Source organism: Andrena cerasifolii, chromosome 7 (assembly GCF_050908995.1).
Source record: "Andrena cerasifolii isolate SP2316 chromosome 7, iyAndCera1_principal, whole genome shotgun sequence".
Lineage (NCBI taxonomy): Eukaryota > Metazoa > Arthropoda > Insecta > Hymenoptera > Andrenidae > Andrena > Andrena cerasifolii.
In genome coordinates this window covers 1,638,315-1,659,711 of record NC_135124.1, presented here as the reverse complement: position 1 = coordinate 1,659,711, position 21,397 = coordinate 1,638,315, and the positions used below count along the sequence as shown (strand labels likewise).

Genomic DNA, 21,397 nt, shown 5'->3' with positions numbered 1-21,397 from the left:
CACCGGGATTTGAAGTCTTGATTTTTCGCTTGCGCGCCAAGCGCTTCGATGTCGGGAAAACGAATTCTCGCCGGAGAGCGGTGGCCAGGCAGCGCGTACGGCACACGGATGGAGGGACGGGTATGCTTGTGTGGTGCGGTACGGACGCTAGGAGAGGGTACGCTTGGTCGTGGAGTGGTGGTAACGGCAGTGGGACAAAACCCACCGTTCTGGCATCACTGTTCCGGCACACAGTAGAGCCGACCGCGCTGGTTCAAACCGTGAAAATGGGTTAGCGCGGTCGGCTCTTCTGTCTGTGTGCGTCTGTATCTATGAGTGCCTCCTGCATGTGCGTACTCCCGTACGCTGTCGCACGCTCAGCTGACTCAGCTTTAAATTGCGCACCCCGGAAATTCGGCCACTAATATTCAACTGTTAATATCTCGAGAAGGAAGCCTTGGATCCCAAAACTGTAAAGGAGTTTTCGATGTCCGTTTACATCAGTATATTGCATGTGCCAGATTGTCCGGCCATTTTGGGCCCCCCTTTATATACTATTACTGCACAGAAAGAAAGCCCCTGGCAGGCGGTACACTCCGCCGCTAGCTCCGCCTAAACCCCCGTCTGAGTGCATAGTAGTAAGGAGATGTGGACGGTTCCACCAATAACATAAATACATGTGTCCTGTCTTTAAGATTGTGCCAAATTACCTGACAAAAACCAATCGTTGCAGCGGCGGACTGCACCGTCTGCCAGGAGCCCACTTTCGTTGCAATAATATATGTGCAATAGTATATGTGTATGTAGATACATATTTGTTTTCACTTACCCAGTTCGTCTGTCGAAACAAGCTTAGATGCTATCGATCGCATCGCTATAAAGGATGTCCCGTTCACGATTTCAACGATTGCCGCTAGGAGGTGTAAGAAAATTGTTGTCTTGTTAATACAGTCTTTTATAATAAAGAAATAAATTGATTGTATTAAAATATATAATTATTTATGCTAATATTTACCTAAATAGATCATCCAGTCTGTGGTCGCAAACGCGTAAACGAAACCGGCTAAAATTTTGCTCATTGAACTCATGATTCCTACAATCGCATCATCGATCTTTAAAATGTGACTGAACACGCCAACGGATATCGCAGTTCCTGTGAAAAAAAGAATTGTATTTCTAAAAATATAAAAACTTGAACCTATTATTTATCTAAATGGTTGTGAACCGTTATCTAATTATCACTGTCCGACAAGGTTATTGAATCTTCATGAAATATATCGTTTCCGATGAATTCCTGCACGCTGAAAACGAATTTGTCTGTGAAAATGGCGTAGCACGTCAGAATTTTAAGAAAATTGAGGTTAAACATGACAAAAAACCTATTTTGGCTATATTAAAACCAATATATAAAAAGAACGGTAGACCCTAGCCAAAATCCGACTACATAGTCGAATTCAGCAAGAACTGTACAAAATACATATATTACTTTAAGAGATACAATAAATTCTAAGCACGCAACCGCGTACGGAATGTGTACCAAACTGAAATCTGTGGTTTACGACAGCCTTGGGAATTAAGGTAGTTCCTGAATATTTTACTAAATTCAAGAATTCTCTTAAATTTCGTTCAAAACTAATTTCGAATTCAAGAAACGCCTGTACAAAGTTTAAAATCGATTTACCACATAGTTATGGAGAAATTGTTAATTAAAGTTGATGCATGTTAACACAGTGGCATATGGCAGAGTCGGAAAAAGGGGGTTATAGTTTCAGGTTCTCTTCTGAAACAGGAAAACTATATTCAAGAAGTGTACCAATATTGGCACAAAAGTACACTCGAAATGTCACGAAATGAATTTATTAATTTCTGCGAAACTGACCGCATGGTTTCTTCGTAAATGCCCATAAAAAATACGTTCACATGCAAATATTTTAGAAATTACATAGAGCATTCAATGTGGCAACGTCGCACAATCGATATGTTCACATATTTAAATAGCGAACGACAATTCAAATTCATATGAACATTTTTTCTGACATTTTGGTTATAAAAGACACTCCGAATGAATGCGACGTTGTCAGATCTGCTGCTCCAATTCTCTACGCTAACCAACTTAATATTCTATTTTCGTATTACACTTATTTATATTAACATTGAACTTTTTCAAATATATATACACGATGTTACAAATTATTATTATTATTTCTATGGTATCATACTACTTTATATTTATCGTTTATTACCCAACTCTAATTTGACTAACACAGTTGGTTAGGAACTACCTTAAGTACTCTTTTCAGCTGATTTTCAGATGCAACGCCCTCTGTCTCCCGCCGCGCGTCTTGGCCCCCGCGGCGGCTCCGCTGCTCGCAGTTCCTCAGGCGCGTACCATATGAACCGCGCGTGGCGCATTAGGGCGAAACACATATCAGTAGCTTTCCACATCACCCATGAGGTACATACTATTTTTCGATGCGTTTTTCTGTCAGTCGTATCCCCTGTATGCCTATTCGACTGTATCACACAATAAAAAATAATTTTTTAAAATGTTTTTAAATTTCACTGTCAAAATTTTAATTAAAACACTCGAAGCATCGACATACAAAAAAACTTGGGAATTTCGCGCTTCGAATTTTCTCTCATGTTCGGATCGACATATTTGTGCGAATGTTCGTTCTCAAAAATGCGTAGCATTAAGACAGAACAACGCACACTGCTCAATAATTCCTCGCACTCCTCTTTTGGACCAATAGCGACGTCCAGCCTCCCCGTTGATATTTTAAATTTACCCAACACGTCCAAACATAAGCGAAAATATAGTTTTCCTAAAGTTGATTAAAATTTTAACAGTGAAATTTAGAAGCATTTCCCAAATTTATTTTTGATCGTGTGGTACAGTCGAATAGCCCTACCACTGACAAAAAAAACGCATCGATAATAGTATGTACCCCATGGGTGATGTAGAAAGCTACTGATACGGGTGTCGCCTTAGTCCCGGTACACACGAGCGGCATGCGTCATTTTGCAGCCGCGTCAATGTGACGTTGTGTGCCAGCAGTACATATATGTACATGGAGAGATATATGAAATATATGGCCGCTCGTGTGCACCAGGCCTTAATGTGCCAAGCACGATTCATATGCTACACGCCTGAGGAGCTCCGATCAGCGCGGCCGCCGCGGGGGCCAAGACGCACGGTGGGAGAATGGACATTGCTTTTGAAAATCGGCCGAAAACAGCACTTAATTTCCCAGCTTGGTTTACGTGATAGGCTATAGCGCGCAAAGCATGGTATCGAATCGATGTGACTTTGCATATTCGAACCAGAAACTTGTGGATGCGATGCATCCTATTATTCAGGGTGGATGCCTATTACTCTACTGGCAGTCAATAGACCAGGGCGTGATACTACAGGCCAAAATAAGACGAAAATATACAATACAAATTTTTAATACCGCGCCTCGTTTTCGAGAAAATTGGCTTTGAATTTCAGCTAAATACGAGTGCGTTTTAGGCGCCTGAAGGTAGGATTTCCTAGACGTGCTTCGTTGCGGCGGCCAAGTCCTAAGCACCGCTCTTATGGTGAAGTATGTATCTGTTTTCCTAGACGCGTTTTCGACCACCGTGTCAGCGCCTCTGCCTCAGCAGCTACCTAGGCTACTCGAGACGTAACACAATGTGATGAGTGTCTGTTTTTTGCCATTGTGGCAGCATCTCCTAGCGGGTGGCTAGTTGCGGCGGCCGAAAGCTTGACTCCTCCAAATTGAGTCCAGCAGCAACCACCGCGCGATCCATCGCCACGGTGGGACAGAATCCCAAGAAATAGGGAAACTAGTCGAAATCCAAAAGTCATGGGATTATGTTTTTTCTATTAATTTCATGTAAACTAATAATATGAGCTCCTAAAAAGGGAAAAATATGATGGCGGCTACTTCTGATCTGTGTGTAAACACGTGTCAAAGTTTGTATGCTTTCATTTTGTGCAAAATTTTAAATCGACGCTCTTGAATTGCGGTGATATAAAAGAAATTTTTTCGGAACCGAAATAAGTAGTATCGTTTCCGATAAGCAGTAGCAAATAATTAGTTACATATAGTTTTTTCCATAAGAAACCCATAGAAAAAATATCAGCAATTGTCGGCTTTTTAGTTACCTCCCGGGAGCTTCCAAGCAAATTTCTTTTTTGTTTTATAATCAACATATATTTTTCGTTGCACCTGCGAAAATAATATTTGGCAATATTTGCCAATCCTGGAGTAATTATCTGTATTCTATGTCGCACAGTGGGGCTAAATCCCAAGAATTAGGGGAAAAATGCAACATCCCATTTTTAGGATTAAAAATGACGAACATTATGAAGAAAGTTTATAAAGGAAGAGTTAACATACAACTCATGCGAAAGTTCGACGTTTTCTAATAAAATAACGTCAATAATTCCAATAAAACTAAAAGAATTTTATAAATATACGTACTATGGAATGTGCTGAAAAAAATTGTAAACTTGTATCCATGTTATCCCGGTTCCAATATACTAAATAAATAGGTACTGTTCACAAACTGTTAATACATTCCTACGAAATTATACAATATTTGAGCAAAATTCCAATTTGCTAATTGGGATAAGGGGCCCAAGACGCCAGAAATATAGATTTTAAAAAGTATAGAAAGGACTGTAGGTTCGCTCAAAATATTCTCATTGCAATACAAACGAAGAAGTTTTAAACTTTTTATCGACTTCTTCAGATCCAATACTAGATAGTTTTCAATGTACCTTTACCAACAAAAAAAGACTCTTTTTTATAAAGTAGCTTGATATGATTCCTCAGTTTGATTGGAAAAAATGGCATGTTGAATTTTTTCTCTACTCTTGGGATTAACGTCCACTGTGCATCGGAACAAAGGGGGCTCAGAGCTGAGCGAGAATTCATTCGTTGTTTTCGACAGGTAATTTCATGTTTTCCCAAGAACGTTTCGACAACATCTGTTTGCAAGCATTTCTAAAGGGCAATCAAAAACGTGGTTTCGTCTTTAATAATTTTAGGCATTCTTCAGTCTGACAATGAGTTAATCCGTATATTGCTCTGTCGGTGGATAGTACGTACGATGGCTTCGGACCCGCACGTAGGTAACCGCGACCCTGGCGAGACGCTCGCACCGATCAGCCTGATTAACTTTTGGGAATCAGATGTGGCATTTTCCTCCACTAACAACATAAAATGTTCTTATGTTAGATTGAAAAATGTTTCCCTGACAATGGAGTAGGAAACGAAATTGTTCTGAAGACATACCAGTACGCCTCGCGGTAAGACACAGGAAGAAACGGGGTAGTCCGCTGCCTGCGCGTGACCCCGCCTGTGTGGTCCTCCCTTCAAATTGAAGACGGATGCCGTTATCCCTCGAGTATAAACACGCGTTGGAATATCAAAACACAAGCACGCATTGGCGTATTCCGCGAGCTTGAAGTCCGATTGGTCCATACCTAACCAATCTGCCCTGTATCCCTCCAAACGGTCACTCTCTTGAAGAGGCCCTCTTCACAGCAATATCTCCTCCACGAGGCCCACCTTCTCTCGCACGGAATACGTCATCGCGTGTTTTTGTTTTGAAATTCGGGCGCGTGTTTAGGTATACTCGAGAGATAAGGAATCAGTGTTTAATTTGAAGGAAGAACCACGCAAGCGTGTCTTTGTCCTGTGTCTTTCTGCGAGGTGTATTGATGGTGGGTAATACTGTTTAATTGCTATACTTTTGTCATCTTTCTCACATCTGGGATATTTGCAAAAAAGCTGATCAGGTTAACTTGTGAGACTAAACGAAAACTTTGGATGGACAAGCCTGGAGAAACCGTGGATAGTCATTTCCCACTGACAGATCATTAAAATGTTTTCATGGAGGTGCTGGTGCATTTTTTTTTATTGCTTTATAACTTTTTTTTGACGGGTGGGCAAACCAAAAGTTTTTGTTGGACGAACGTGGACAAACGAATGCGAATGTATAAAAATTCGCATTTGGGGTTGCCAACTTTACAGACCTCGAATCGTCGGCTCATTTCGTCCTCCAGACTCTATAGACTATATGTACGTATACATATGTACATACTGGTATGTACTGAGTAATTCTGGAACGCCTGTCAGAGAGATGTCGGCTGGCACCACGTGGTGATGTCAACCCCCCGTAGTGCCTCATCGAATTTTATGGCTTTCGACCCGCGGTTGAAATACCATTAAGACGTGAGAAATGTCCAGGATTTCCGCATTTCTCATTAAATCTTTGCGAAAACAACACCAATCGATTCCTTATGTTTCGCTGATGAAACTAACACTAAGAACGATGCAATTCAGACTATAATGAAGGAAATAATAAGAAAAAAAATTGATTTACATGATGTCAAACTAACTTCGTTAAAAATAGTCCGATTTACATGATATTTGGTATGATTTTCATTGGAAGAACATAAGGAAGCCATCGGTATCACATCCATATCGATACGATACAGAATAAACAATCTGTTTTTTTCTGAAACAGGTATGCCGACCGTTAGAATATACCCTTTCAAGTGTTCGAATCCAACTGGGACCCTCAATGCGGTGCCTGAGGTCTGCTCGCCGCGGCGGCGAATCGCTTCTAGGGAATCCTACCTTGAGTAAGTAAGGGGAACGCGTCCAGCTGTCGGTAGAACAGATTGGGGGACAGGATGGTCTCCCGTTAGGGCTACGTATATGCAGTTCAAAAAAATAATTTGTAAATAAAAATTAACAAGAATTTTTATTAATATTTCGGAAACTAATAAATACCCGAAGCTACAATTTTAGGTTTAGGGTCCGCACCCCATCCCCTCAAACCTCGTGTTGGTTGGCCACTGGAGCCATTCGGAAGAATATCCGTTATTTTCCCCGCAGAACACGATTCTATATGTACTAAAACATGTAATTTTACAATCATTTGTTTAAACAAAATGTTTAAACAAATTAATTTTACAAATCCTATGTCGGATTCGGAATTCGCCATATGTATAGTAGGGTGGGCCGAAAGAATCTAATTTTCGAAATTCGAAACAGCCTAGTGCGGAAAAGTTGCGTTTGGGGACACAAATGGAGGCAAAAACAATTTGTTGAAATCGGTCTATAATTGACCGGGCCCAAACGGGGTCAAAATCCTTAATTTTTTACCATATTTCGCGACTTCTGTATATTTTCATAAAAATTGCGTATTTCACAGTTGAGCATCAGAAAATATTATTTATGCGCATAAACGCATGAAATACAGTATTGTCTCGTTAGCGACTCGCTGGTCGGGACCGGCGTTGAGTCGGTATCGTGAACAGAACCCTAATTCCGAGTGTTCGTTTCTCGCTTTTTTCTGGCCGGAGGGGGGAGCGAGATGGAACACTGCGTGCGCGGCGAGCGTGCGCGATGGTCGCAAGCGCAAAGGACAGAATGTCAGGCGTCCGAAAGACGGAGCGAGACAAAACATCAACGCGTCGTCGGTCTCGTACCGTCCTCGCTCGCTTTCAGTGCCTCTCGCTCGCTCTCGTTCCATCTCGCTCTAGCTTTCGCCGGGCAAGAGTGAGACAAAAGTGGTGGGGATAGCGAAGAGTCGGTATCGTGTACACAAAATCGAGTCGCTAACGAGGAAATACTGTAGTGTGTTACATATTGTGTCGCGAAGCGGAGTATCTAAGTGTTTCTATTTTGAGACGTAACGCGGTTGTAGAGAAAGAGGAACATTTTCATTAATTCAAGAGCCGATTCAACAGCCTGTTTGATCTGTGACACTCAATAGCCATTTCTTATAGGTTTTCGTCCCCTGAAAACGAAGGCGCAAACCGTTTGTCGCCATCATCCTCAGTTTTTGGGAAATTCGATTTTGGAAAAAACTGCAAATTTTAAATTTTTAACATCTTTTGTGTCGAAACGATAATAGTTATTCGGCTGCTCGTTGTGTTAAATTATTATATGAACCCTTCCGAATACAACGGTATAAGTTATTACTGCATTATGAATATTTAAATATGTTTAAACAATGATCGAAGGGATAAGAACACCCGAAATGCACCCATTTATGCACATATCTTTAAACTTATTTCCATAACTAAGTGTCTAAGAGAAAATTTGACAACTCCACGCGATGCAGCAGACATTTTTTCTTCGGAAAACACCAGCAAAAGTGGTAAGTCGCGTTTTGTTTCCAATACCGTAGCGAAAGAGTTTGGCAAAACGTGCGGTGCCGACAGTGGTAGTCGCGCGCGTTTAAGCGATTCTGTCGCTGAGCGGCAGTGGGTACGCCCGCCGCTGTTGGCTTCTGTATTGAAAACAAAACGTGTCTTACCACTTCTGTTGGTGGCTGCCGGCGGAAAAATGTCTGCTGCATCGCGTGGAGTAGTCAGATTTTCTTCTAGACCTTTAGTTTTTGAAATATATAGAAAGATATCTGCAAAAACTGGTGCATTTTGAGTGTCCTTTTCCCTTTGATCGTTGTTTAAACATATTTAAATGTTTACAATTCAATAATCACTTATATCGTTTTGTTCACGAGGGTTCATGAAATAATTTGGCGGAACAAACAACCGAATAACTATTACTGTTTGAACTCAAAAGATGTTCAAACTAGAAAATTTACATTTTTTTCTTCAAAATCGAATCTCTTAAAAACAGAAGGTGATGGTGACAAACGGTTTGCGGATTCGCGTTCAGCGCACAAAAATCTATAAGAAATGGCTATTGAGTGTCACAGATGAAACAGGCTGTTGAATCGGCTCTTGAAGTAATAAAATATGTTCTTCTTTCACTACAACCGCGTTACGTCTCAAAATAGAAACACTTAGATACTCCGCTTCGCGACACAATATGTAACACACTATTTCATGTGTTTATGCGCTTAAATAATATTTTCTGATGCTCAACTGTGAAATACGCAATTTTTATGAAAATATACAGAAGTCGCGAAACATGGTAAAAAATTAAGGATTTTGACCCCGTTTGGGCCCGGTCAATTATAGACCGATTTCAACAAATTTTGTTTGCCTCCACGTGTTCCCCAGACGCAACTTTTCCGCACTAGGCTGTTTCAAGTTACGAAAATTTTATTTTTTCGGCCCATCCTAATGCGCAGCCTGTCTCATAAACAGCAAATTTCAGTTTCTTAGAACTTCTATACGCGGTTGCATGCTTAGAATTTATTGTAACTCTTAAAGTAATATATATTTTGTACATTTTTTCTTGCTGAATTCGAGTCTTTAGTCGGATTTTAGCTAAGACCTAGCGTTCTTTTTATATATTGACTTGAATATGACCAAAATATTTTTTTTGGCATGTTCAACCTCAATTTTCTCAACATCCTGATGTGTACGCCATTTTTACGAATAAATTCGTTTTCAGCGAGCAAAAGTTCGTCGGAAACGATATATTTCATTAAGGTTATACCAAAAGCGCATTTTTTATCGGACAGTGTTATTAATAATTTGGTTCAACAGTAGCAGTTGTAAGTGTCTCAAATATTTTTAACGGATATGATTATACATTTTACTAATCGACAATAAATTATCAGATCAATATTTTGTATCACTTTAAGCTGCGATGCGATTTCGTAATTAGTGGTTCATTAATTTCGAAAGAGTCTACTTTTCGGAGTCCTCTGGAACGAAAATAATCGTCAACTATTCTGATTCGTATCAGTACGCTTCATTATGTAACCAATTCCAATTGCTTCCGTAGCCTGGCTGTTAAAAAGCTGTAATTGGGAAAGAAATTACACAAGTGCCCAACACTTTTAATAGTATCAGTTTATTACACTTTCCTTGAACTCAATCAAGAAAATTCAGGAGGAAGAATAACAGAACACATACACACGAAACTTCCTAATAGGTATAATTTTAATGAGTTTTATAATTGTTCGATGACTTATTTATTTGACAGTATATGATGCGTTGTATGTATGTACATTATTGTACATTTACATAATGTAAGCACGCCCACAATATTGAAATACACTTTAATACTTGTTGCGGCGCAAGCGACTGAGTTTCGTTCGAAGACCAGGTAGGGCTGTGTTTCGCGAGTAGATTAGGCGAGGACAATAGTGTCACGGCTGCCGGCTATTCTTCCGGCTATTCTTCCGCGTAGACATTCTCCTACCACCGACATTCTTCATGAACGTTACGACAAACGAGCCAATGAGATTTGGACTAGTGCCGGCGATACGACGGTGTTACGCTATGCGCCAGGTTGGCACCAATAGACAAACATCGTCCCCAACCTGTGACAAAGGACCAACTCATAACTTCTCGTTAGGTCCACCCGTTACATCCTTCCCGATAGATCCTAGCGCTAGATCTTCTCCCCGACCCTTCGCAATAGATCTTAGCGCTAGATCTCCAAGAGGATCTTCCCGCCTGATTTTCCCGCCAAGAAACACGAAAGCGTCGTGCCCTCAAGGGGTATAAAACCCCTGGAGCTCCACCCACGCCAGAGACTCCAGTAGGGACCATAGACTCGAACACATCGTCATTGCGTTACCCTTAAGCACGGTTTTCATCTTGTAACAAAAGTCTATCTCAATAAACTCTAAACGTTACTGAGAAAGCACGAGAGCCTTCTCTACCTCGTAACAACGGTCAATAGATCGAATTGGGAGCTTGAACGATAAGCACGACAAATCTGTTTTCTGTTCAAATTACATTACATACAGTTCAATTGGTGTTCACTAATTCCCGGATGTACGATATTTTATCACGACCACTCACACCACCTATAACCTCATGTGTGAGGTCCGATACTCGAATATGTACAGGGTCATCCGTTAAAATTGAAACCTACGCGCGCGCGAACAAACGAAATGGCAACACCGCCTCACGGACGCATTCCACTACAACCATTCACCGGCTGGGCGCTCGGAGGGCTGCCAGCGACCGCTGGACAGCAGTGATTATTATTATTATTATTATTATTATTATTATTATTATTTATTATTTTTCAACGGGAAAACCCTTTAGTATACAAGAAACATGGAAACTAGTATAAAGTGATATAAGTCTGGTATCGTAATCTATGCCTGATCTTCGAAAATTTTAGAATGGGCATTCAAATTAACGTCGCAAAGAGCTATTTGAAATTTCCAGGCCCGGGTTGGAGAATTTGGGGCCTTTTTCGTATAACTTTTGAACTATAAAAGATATCGGAATGCAATTTGCGCCGAAAAATGAGAAAAATTATTACCTCTTAATGATGGATAATTTAAAATATTTTACGTTCATTTAATTTTTCTTTTATCAATTTTTTAAGCATAATTGTTGCGAAAAGCTTTTACAAACCGATTATTTGATACTGTATTTAATGCTCTTTTTAAAATTCATGTTGTTGATAAATAATAGGCTAGTTGTTTCTGTATCATTACTTTCATAAATTGAGAAACTAAATTTTTATTGAATTATGTGTTAGTTCTACAGACCTCAGAATCTATTGTTCTCGTTTTCTTTTTTATGATTTTATCCTTAATGCAGTGCATACCTTCATCATATAACTAATGGGACGTGTCTTTGATTGTAGCGGTGTTTGAATTTTTTTCTAGTTTTTTGTGTCTGAATGTTTTAACCTTTTAGCTACTGAACGCCACGCCTATACCGGCTTCCGTTAATGTAATTTTTTGGAACGATGCGCCATTATTGTGGCTTTTACACGCAGGTGGCGAAAAAAATCCGTACAGGGGTATAGCGCCGCCGTCAACCCTGTCGTAACTAAAATTTTGGAAATTAAAACGGGTAAGAAACCAGTCGACATTGTTTTCAAACCTCATTACAGTGATCTGGGGTGCGAGTGGTAAACCGATCATAAAAGCGGAGCGGCGCGGATCGCTTACCTGGGCTGGAAAATTCCGCACAGCTCTTTGCGACGTTAATTTGAAAGAGACCATCCTAAAATTTTCGAAGCTCGGGCATCACTGCTATCCAGCGGTCGCTGGCAGCCCTCCGAACGCCGGGCTGGTGGTAGTAGTTGAATGCGTCCGTGAGGCGGTGTTGCCATTTCGCGTGTTCGCGCGCGCGTAGGTTGCAGTTTTAACGGATGACCCTGTGTGCTCGGCAAGCGAGTGCGGGCATACATATTCGTGACGAAACAATGCTAAATTAACGCGAGTAATTACCATATTGGTACAAAATTGAATTACATATTGCTATATCATTCCAAAAATGATAATTACATGGTGTACAGCTTCTTACTATATTTTGAAATATACAGGGTTATCCACTTAAGGGGGGAGCCTGGTGTAGCGGATCGAAGATATCGATTTTTTTTTTGCATAAATCAATAGTTGAACATCACGATAATATGCTCCCAAATTAGCAAAACGAAATTCGAAAATTAAAGCGGATATAGCCGGTTTTGCTACGGAGCAGCAAGTGACGCAGTTTTACTAGAAAGCGTGAGGTGTTCTCCGCTTCACGATTCCTTCGTGACATACGGTCTGTACAATAGCTTCAACGTTTTGGCGATTATATGCCTGTGTATAGTACATTGTTTAATGTTCATTTTTTTTGCTTGTATGCGCATTGTATGTCACTAAAGAGTCAGGGCCGTGGGGAAAACCCGATGCGTCAGCGGGCCCAGCGACTCGCTCAGGGACTTTTCGGGGGAGGGAAATCGTTTTATTGAGTGGAATTACCCTGTTTGATGGGTAAAATGATACCTGTTCGGCGGATAGTCTTATTTGGAAAAATAAGTTTTGCTAGATGACGAACAGAGCGGGCAGAGTCGTTACGACCAGCAAACAGAACCAATCGAACCTTTCAGAGTTTTCGCACTAGGTGTATTGTGTTGTAGTTAATCGTATTTAGATGTATCGTAATAGTTTTAGTTCTAATGAATTCCGTATTATTTATCATCTTATTATAAATATATTTATACAGGGTGTCCCACTAAGGAGTGGACAGCGCGATATCTCTTAAAGTATTGTCGATAAAAATATAAAAAAAATAGGGAATTGCATGGTTCGAGGGGGCCCATTTATTAGCGCGAACGAAATTTGTTTCCGATTATTATTTTAAAAGATACGATGGTCAAGTTCGGTTTTTCAAATGGAACTATTTTTTTTGAAGACCTGAGTTGATAGTGCGTTCCAAGACAAATTCAATAAGCTTTAATGTATACACTTTATTTCCACTGGTTTTTAAGATATTGCGCTTGCAAATTTACTGATTTTCACTGCAAGAAACCCCTCTGGAATGGCAAAAACCGGGGGCGGTCTTACTGGCGCCACGGGTGGCACTGCCTGTTGAAATGGATACTTACCTGCCAAAGGTCTACGCCAGAAATGGCAGGCCCAAAGGCTGGACAATTCTTTTCCGTCAGAAATGCTACTTAGGTAGGTACATCTGCGGTATCGAGAAGCGCATCGTTACTTTTATTTCGCAGTTGCGTTTACGCTCGGTTTTTTTTTTTGGGAGGGATGCAAGTTGGATTGGTTAGGTTAGGAGGAGTGAAAGTTGCTAGACTAACTTTCAACCATAGGGAGCAGATTGTATCAGAACTAATCGGATTTGCATCCCTCCCAAAAGAACCGGCCATCCGAGCGTAGAAGCAAGTGCGAAATAAAAGTAACGATGCGCTTCTCGATACCGCAGATGTACCTACCTAAGTAGCATTTCTGACGGAAAAGTATTGTCCAGCCTTTGGGCCTGCCATTTCTGGCGTAGACCTTTGGCAGGTAAGTATCCATTTCAACAGGCAGTGCCACCCGTGGCGTCAGTAAGACCGCCCCCGGTTTTTGCCATTTCAGAGGGGTTTCTTGCAGTAAAAATCAGTAAATTTGCAAGCGCAATATCTTAAAAACCAGTGGAAATAAAGTGTATACATTAAAGCTTATTGAATTTGTCTTGGAACGCACTATCAACTCAGGTCTTCAAAAAAAATAGTTCCATTTGAAAAACCGAACTTGACCATCGTATCTTTTAAAATAATAATCGAAAACAAAATTCGTTCGCGCTAATAAATGGGCCCCCTCGAACCATGCAATTCCCTATTTTTTTTATATTTTTATCGACAATACTTTAAGAGATATCGCGCTGTCCACTCCTTAGTGGGACACCCTGTATAATAATTCTACAAGTATTTGTGAATAAACGGTTCTCTCAGGAAATACGTTGTGCTGTCCGTGAGTGTTAGTTCGAATTTCACCTCGTGCAGAAATATAATACTGAAATGGGTAATAAAATAACCAGAAGGGATAATTATCGTCCGAATAGGCCGCGTCGAAGGAAATTTTTGGGAAATAAATTTTGTGATAAAAATCGCCAGCTAACAACGAGCACTTCCGCGAGAAAATTAAAATCCGCGCGTACCAGTACAGTGATAGTGAATTCGAGTCATTGTTATAGAATCATCGAATTCGTAAGTGTATTTAGTGCCATTGCGAACATTGTAGTTTGTAAAGAGTGCGAACAAAAAATAACATTTGACGAATCTGGACATCGAGGCCTCGGTTTTAAAATAACAGCCAAGTGTACATGTGGCACGACAAAAATAAGTTCTGGTCCATTTATCCAAAATGGCTATGAAATTAATCGGAGACTAGTCTTCGTTATGAGAATGCTGGGCATCGCAAGAGAAGGGATTAATGTTTTTTGTGGCCTTATGGATCTTGGACAAGGTCTAAGCAAAAGCTGTTACGACGATATTGTGAAACTTCTTTATGATACGGCAAAAACTGCATTTGATATTCTATGCAAAAAGGCGGTTGAAGAAGAAAAAAAGAAGAATGAGGAAAATGGAAGACCTGCATCAAGTTTTAAAGTTTCCGGCGATGGATCTTGGAAAAAGCGCGGCTTTTCTTCTCTGTTTGGTGTAATTACACTAATTGGATACTACAGTGGTAAGGTGATAGATATTGTGGTTAAAGGGAGTTATTGCCAAGCATGTACATATTGGGAAAAGAAAAAAGATAATGACGATTATAAGCTGTGGTTGGAAGATCATGCTGACGAATGTTCCATAAACCATCACGGCTCCGCAGGAAAAATGGAGGTTATCTCCATGGTTGAAATGTTCTCAAGATCGGAGGAAAAGTTCGGAGTGAAATACTTGAATTATATTGGTGACGGAGACGCGAAGACATTCAAAGCGATTGTGGACATGCAACCTTATGGCGATGATTTCGATGTAAAAAAAAGTGAATGTGTCGGCCACGTCGAGAAAAGAATGGGAAGTCGTTTGCGAAGCGTAGAAAAATCTGCTAAACTCGGAGGTAGAGGAAAATTGACAGAAGTCCTTACTAAAAAATTGACAAAATATTACGGTCTAGCTATAAGAAGGAACCACGAATCCGTTGAAGAAATGCAGAAGGCTGTAATGGCTACTTTCTATTATATGATTTCCACCGGTGAAAACCCGCAACACCAAAACTGTCCCACAGGAACTAACTCATGGTGCAAATGGCGCGTTGCAGAAGCTGCAGGTACCATAGGAAGTTATGAGCACCTACCTGCACTTCATCCGGACGTACAGGAGCACATTCTGCCAATTTATGAAGATTTGTCACGAGTAGATTTATTAGAAAGATGCTTAGGTGGCCACACACAGAACGCGAACGAGAGTTTTAACGCCACAATATGGCGATTGGCCCCTAAACATTTAAACTGCGGCTTCAAAATCGTGGAAATCGCTTCTTTCCTGGCTGCTGGCACATTTAATGAAGGCTATAGTTTTGTGCTGCAATTAATGCAAGCACTGGACCTCATTATCGGCCGAGAGTGCAAAATGTTCGCCCATGAACACGACGCGCAGCGGCTGAAGAGACAAGAACGGCGCAGCCTCAGCAGCATCAGGGAGGAACGAACTACTCGTGGGGAACAAAATGCGGCCCTGCTCGAAGAGTTTGAGGAAGAGGAAGGTCTAATGTATGGACCTGGCATAGCGGATTAGCAGAAAACAGCTGTAGGTTTCCGGAAAGTGTTATTTATCTGCACCGAAATCTTTAAACGCGTTTTTCTCGAAACGAAAGTTGTACACTTTGCGGGCAATGTAACTCCAAAAATATTCAACCAATCGACTTGGCCTTGTGCACGGATATTTGTGAACATATGCTTCACAGAGCTAAGTTATTGGTATAATGATATTGTTTAAATACATAACTTTCTTTACACATTTAAGGGGGGGAGTCTAGTGTAGTGGGTCGAAGAAATCGATTTTTTTTTGCATAAATCAATAGTTAAACATCACGATAATATGTTCCCAAAGCCGCAAAACGAAATTCGAAAAATTAAAGCGGATATAGCCGGTTTTGCTACGGAGCGCCAGGCTACCACAAAACTTGAAATGTGTTTTTCTCGAAACGACAGTTTTATACTTTGCGGGCAATGTAACTCAAAAAATATTCGACCAATCGACTTGGCCTTGTGCACGGATATTTGTGAACATTTTCTTCATAGTACTAAGTTATTAGTATAATGATATTGTTTAAATAAATAACTTTTTTTTAGATATTTAAGGCAAAATTTCGTTGGAAACAGTGAACTTTTTATTCAAGGGGCCGCCATTTGTTCATTTTGCATCTTTTAAGTTTCAAATTTCTTCATTCTGTGCGTACACTTATAAACTAAAAGAAAATTGTTCGATTTTTGGTTTCAGGTGAAACCAAAAGACGCTACGTTGCCCGCAGTGCAATAATTGCGTCGCCAACGGACTGGGCATAACTTTGTTATTTGCCGCTCTTTTTTAATAATTTTTTTTTTATATACCTTAACCTGTTACTACAATATCCTGAAAGTTTCAGAAAGATCTATCAAATACTTTCTTTAAAAAAAATTCCCGAAAAATGCCTCGATTTTCATTTAGTTACACCAGGCTCCCCCCTTAACTCAGAAAACGCGCGCGCGCGAAAACAGATGCCTTGCATGGCCTCTTTCAGACAATCGCCCCGACATTTGTTCTCAGATACAGGGGAAACCGACGCGAAAACTTCTGCGACTACTTCACCATTCATCTGTTCTCGTCCGTGCGGGTTTTGTGTTAACTGGATAACCCTGTACCTCATTAATTTCAAATATTGAAGTATGACGAAAAACAGAAATCGTGCACTGGTAGGATTGCTTCTGAAAAAAATACGACAAGTTAAGAAGAGAGTAAATATAAAAATTGGATAGATGTAGAGACATAATATTGGAGCTACAGATATGCAGATACCATCGACGAAATATAAGAAGTATAGGATAGACATATCGTTTTATGAGAGTCCATGTCACACGTACTGAAATACCGACTTCATGAAAAACTTCAGATTTAGGAGCGGTGGTTTTGGAAATCACATACAATCACTACAAATCACTACAATAGACTGTATAACATTTGTTCGTTACAAGCTCGGTTTCGGCTACACGTTAGGAGCTCGACGCTATCCCCACCACTTCTGGATCACTCCTATTCTGCGAAGGCGAGACCGAGATGAAATGAGAGCGAGTCAGAAAAACACGAACCGAGCAAGGAACGGTACGAGACAAACGACGCCTTGTCGACGAGTTGATACTTTATCTCGCTCCGTCTCTTGGACGCCTGATACTTCCTGCTTTGCCTGGCTCTGCGGGCAACTGTGATTGGCTGTGACACGAGGCCTGCGTCGAGTCCCTACGAAATGTGTGGAGCTGTTTTCGTCAAATTGTAAGAACTCATCAGCGTTGCCAGGAAATGGTTTCGGTGGTCAAACTATTCGTAGCGGAAGGGAAAGTTGAACACGCGACGCATGCGCGTGATGACGCCGCACAGTGAGCCGGATTTAAAATTTGCCGCCTTTTGGGTCTTTTTATTTAAGATATCGGAATGAAACTTGCGGCAAAAAAATATGAAAAGATTATTCCGTTCCAATGATGTATAATCTAATATTTTTTACATTTATTTATTTTACATTTTTTTAAAACTTATTTGTAATAAAAATTAATTTTATTCTGTTTATTTGCTACCTTATGCAATACCCTTTACAGTGGTTTAAGTAAAATGTATGGGAAACGTTTCGTTTCCAAGTTATAAGGAAAAGACGAATAATAAAAGAAAGTATCAACAAATAGTTTTGTTTCAATTAAAGATCAGGCTTTTTCGATAAATATCTTATGTTATTAATATAGTACTTCTGCAATTAGTATTATAATAATGAAACAAAATTCTACCATCATACTACACATCGGGGTTGATGGTTAAGAAGTTGTTCATGTGAAAGAAACCCAAAATTTAATGATTTTATTTATGTTTTTCAATCTGTCAATAAAAAATGTTTTTTCTCGATATCCAAAAATGTTCGAAATTGTTTAAAAAATGGTTTATACCCATATAATCACTAAACATTCTAGTTTTAAAAAATGCAAACTCCAGCTGCGACCAGCTGCGACCTTGAGCCGAATTAATAAAATAGTGTACGCATGTGCGACGAAACGAGTAAATATCTACCGACGCGGTAGCGTCGTGACGCCAAGCACATGTTTCAACACCCTGTATATGTCGACTGTGGCTGCCGCGTATCGTTTTCTCGTCGCCCGGGTAATCCAACATTACCTGAAACTTATTTTATTAATATGTCAATCACGCCAGCAATATTTCCTAAATTTGAAGGCATTATTCTTATGTAAACCGCATACAAGCTTTCGAATAAGACCAAATTCAATAAAATCGGTCCACGCATGACAGAGATATCGTAATATCGTCTCATGCATCTGTCGGAAACGGTAAGATTTTTCTTATGATTCTTCTTCTTCTTTTCCACTCAAAATTTTCGTCAAAATAATGCGTATACGCGTTACATGCACACCTTCACTAACACATGTTTCGTTTGTCGACTCTCGGGATTATTTGGCAGGGATCTTCGTTCGTCATTGTACACATACCTATATACTATTGAATTATAACCTACCAAGTGTTAATCGATCATAACCTGCTAAGTGTCAAATAAGGTAAGTTATCCAAATTTGAAATGTCACGAGTTTTTACACTACATAGGAGACTGAATTATTGTCTCAATTAACAATTGTTAGATAACTATTTTTCTGCAGTCTGACATCAGATTGGTAGCAGGATCTGGCATGAGAGCGCAGAGTCTGACGTCAGAACCGTTGTGGTCTGTGTCCGCATTTGGCTGCGGTCTGAGGTGCAGAGCCTGCTGCCCGTCTGACACATCCAACAGCGCCATCTGAAGGCCACAATTGCCAAACAATTCCCTACGCGTGACGTCACATGAACGGCCCTGCGCACCAACACAAATGTACCATTATTGCTGTAGGTGTATCCCTACCCTTACATAACCAGCAAGCAGATTCGGCAGTTTCTTAAATAATTAATTCTTCTTATATCCAAAAGTATTCTTTCTTTAATAATATACAGGATTGGTAATTACAATTGTTACAAAATAATATAAGTAGCACATATAAATCCGAAGAGGAACTTTCAATATTTGCATTTACAAATCCATATACATTACGTCCCGTAACCAGTGGTACCTATTATATGCTTGGAATTTTCTTCAGTTTTGCCAGGTTTTGCAGGCACCAGCCGTCACTGACTGCCGCTGCCACTGTGTGCCACTGACTGCAACCTCAGAACTCGAAAACGACTGCAAACTGGACGTACAGTCTTGACCAATCACGAGTTTCGGCAGTATGGCGCAGCCAATCCGAGCGTCGCTCAGCCGGTCCATCGTACCGCCACATTGGTACTCGTGGTACATCTACATAGCCTTTGTTCGAAGTGGTATCCAGTGGTAGAGTATCTGTTGTGGTTGAAAACGAACGCTCGAAGAATATTCCATGCGATTCTAAGCATCAATATCCAGACAAATCATCTCGAAGTATCCAGAAGGCGAACGTAATTATGGAATTGAATAATTTCCAATTATCTACGTCGCCGAAATCGAGATTCATATTATCTGCAAGACAGAAAAGTAGGGTTATGCGCGAAGTACGAATGTTTAACGTCTTATTTCGTAGATAATAATTTAACAAATGTTTTCTTATAAAGTGTAATGTTCGCAGGAGCATGCATTGTAGCCTAGGGTGTGTACTGTGTAGAGATGAAGCTGAAGTAAGTATCGCATGTATCCTGTTTATTCATACGTTACGTTTAATTTTATACTAATATTGTATTTGTTTTCAGCGCTAACACAAGACGGAATATGGTGATTCAACACATAAAAGAAGTCGAAAATATAGAAAATTTTCTAATATCGCACCTAATAGGTACCACTAGTTACGGGACGTACTGTATATGGATTTGTAAATTCAAATATTGAAAATTCCTCTTCGGATTTATATGTACTACTTATATTATTATATTATTTTGTAACAATTACAAATCCTGTATAATATTAAAGAATAAATACTTTTGGAAATAAGAAGAATTAATTATTTAATAAACTGCCCAATCTGTTTGCTGGTTATGTATGAGTAGGGATACACCTGCAGCAATAATGGTACATTTGCGTTGGTGCGTAGGGTCGTCCATGTGTCGTCACGCTAAGGGAATTGTTTAGTAATTCTGCCCCTCAGATGGCGCTGTTGGCTGTGTCAAGCAGAAGGCAGAATCTGCTGCGGATATGCTGTCGATCTGACATCAGGCACTGACATCAGGATCTGCCGCTCAGAACGCAGCCAAATGCGGACACAGACGAATACGGTTCTGACGTGCAGACTTTGCGCTCTCATGCCAGACTCTGCTACCAGTCTGATGTCACACTGCAGACAGATGGTTATCTGGGATAGCCTAAGGCGGTTCTGATTGCTGAATATTGTATCTTTTCTAGTTGTTCTCTTAAATTTGCGCGCATAGAAAAGTATACAAAACATCCATAATCAATATGAGAGCGTACGAAGCTCTTGTGCAAGTTTAAAAAAAAAAAAAATTTCCTTATTTTTCAAACAATCTGTGCGAGATTGCGTTTGGGCTTATTTTAATCAGAAAAATCTAACCAAACCAATGATAATACTTTCCTGAATATATTGTGAAAAATAAGGAAATTTTTATGTTATTATATATTAATGGTTAACCGTCTGAGATGCCTACGCTATTGCTTTGGCGCTCGTCGGTCAGATCGCTCTATTCCACCCGATCTCGATGTGTTTTGTTCGCTCTCTTCGTCGCGCGGTGCGACAATGTATGTGCCTACTTCAGCCAATAACCAAAATAAGTGTGCCGCGTCTTTAAAAGTGTGCCCAAATAGGTGATTCGACCAATCGTCATAGCAACGGACTGTATCGCCCGAGCCCGCCTCTTGGGGATCTTCTTTCGGCCGGGTAATAGTAGATGGTGGGTGAAAAACATCTTATAAAAATAAGTGATACCCAGAGAGCGGGTAGAGACACTAAATTTGATAACGTGCTCATCGATTTTAATTTCAGTCCGACCCGGATTGATCTGTTTGTTATTAAAATGAAGCAGCTTTGTTTTTTGTGGACTCAGTT

General features: G+C 40.2%; 2 protein-coding genes and 1 long non-coding RNA gene across 6 annotated transcripts in view; 2 read left to right on the top strand and 1 right to left on the bottom strand.

Moving 5' to 3' along the window:
• The window catches only part of LOC143371638 (putative peptidoglycan muropeptide transporter SLC46), a 160,202-nt gene that overhangs the window by 47,610 nt on the left and 91,195 nt on the right, over positions 1-21,397 (bottom strand). For all 4 annotated transcript variants that reach the window (XM_076817053.1, XM_076817052.1, XM_076817051.1 and 1 more), the window contains 2 exons: positions 995-1,132; positions 809-892 (listed from right to left, as the gene is read on the bottom strand). In XM_076817053.1, coding sequence (XP_076673168.1) covers positions 809-892; positions 995-1,132 — 222 coding nt within the window. The remainder of the gene's footprint in view (positions 1-808; positions 893-994; positions 1,133-21,397) is intronic.
• Positions 14,550-16,383, top strand: LOC143371648 (uncharacterized). The gene has a single exon (XM_076817090.1). It carries the CDS (start codon positions 14,550-14,552, stop codon positions 15,885-15,887), a length of 1,338 nt encoding a protein of 445 aa, XP_076673205.1. The 3' UTR covers positions 15,888-16,383.
• On the top strand, positions 19,721-20,306 carry LOC143371695 (uncharacterized). Its single transcript, XR_013086093.1, has 3 exons — positions 19,721-19,881; positions 19,973-20,021; positions 20,094-20,306. It is a non-coding gene; the product is annotated as an uncharacterized LOC143371695 (long non-coding RNA).

Excerpts from the sequence above, each read along its gene's own strand:
- LOC143371648 (XM_076817090.1), top strand. The coding sequence starts at position 14,550 with ATGAGAATGCTGGGCATCGCAAGAGAAGGGATTAATGTTTTTTGTGGC.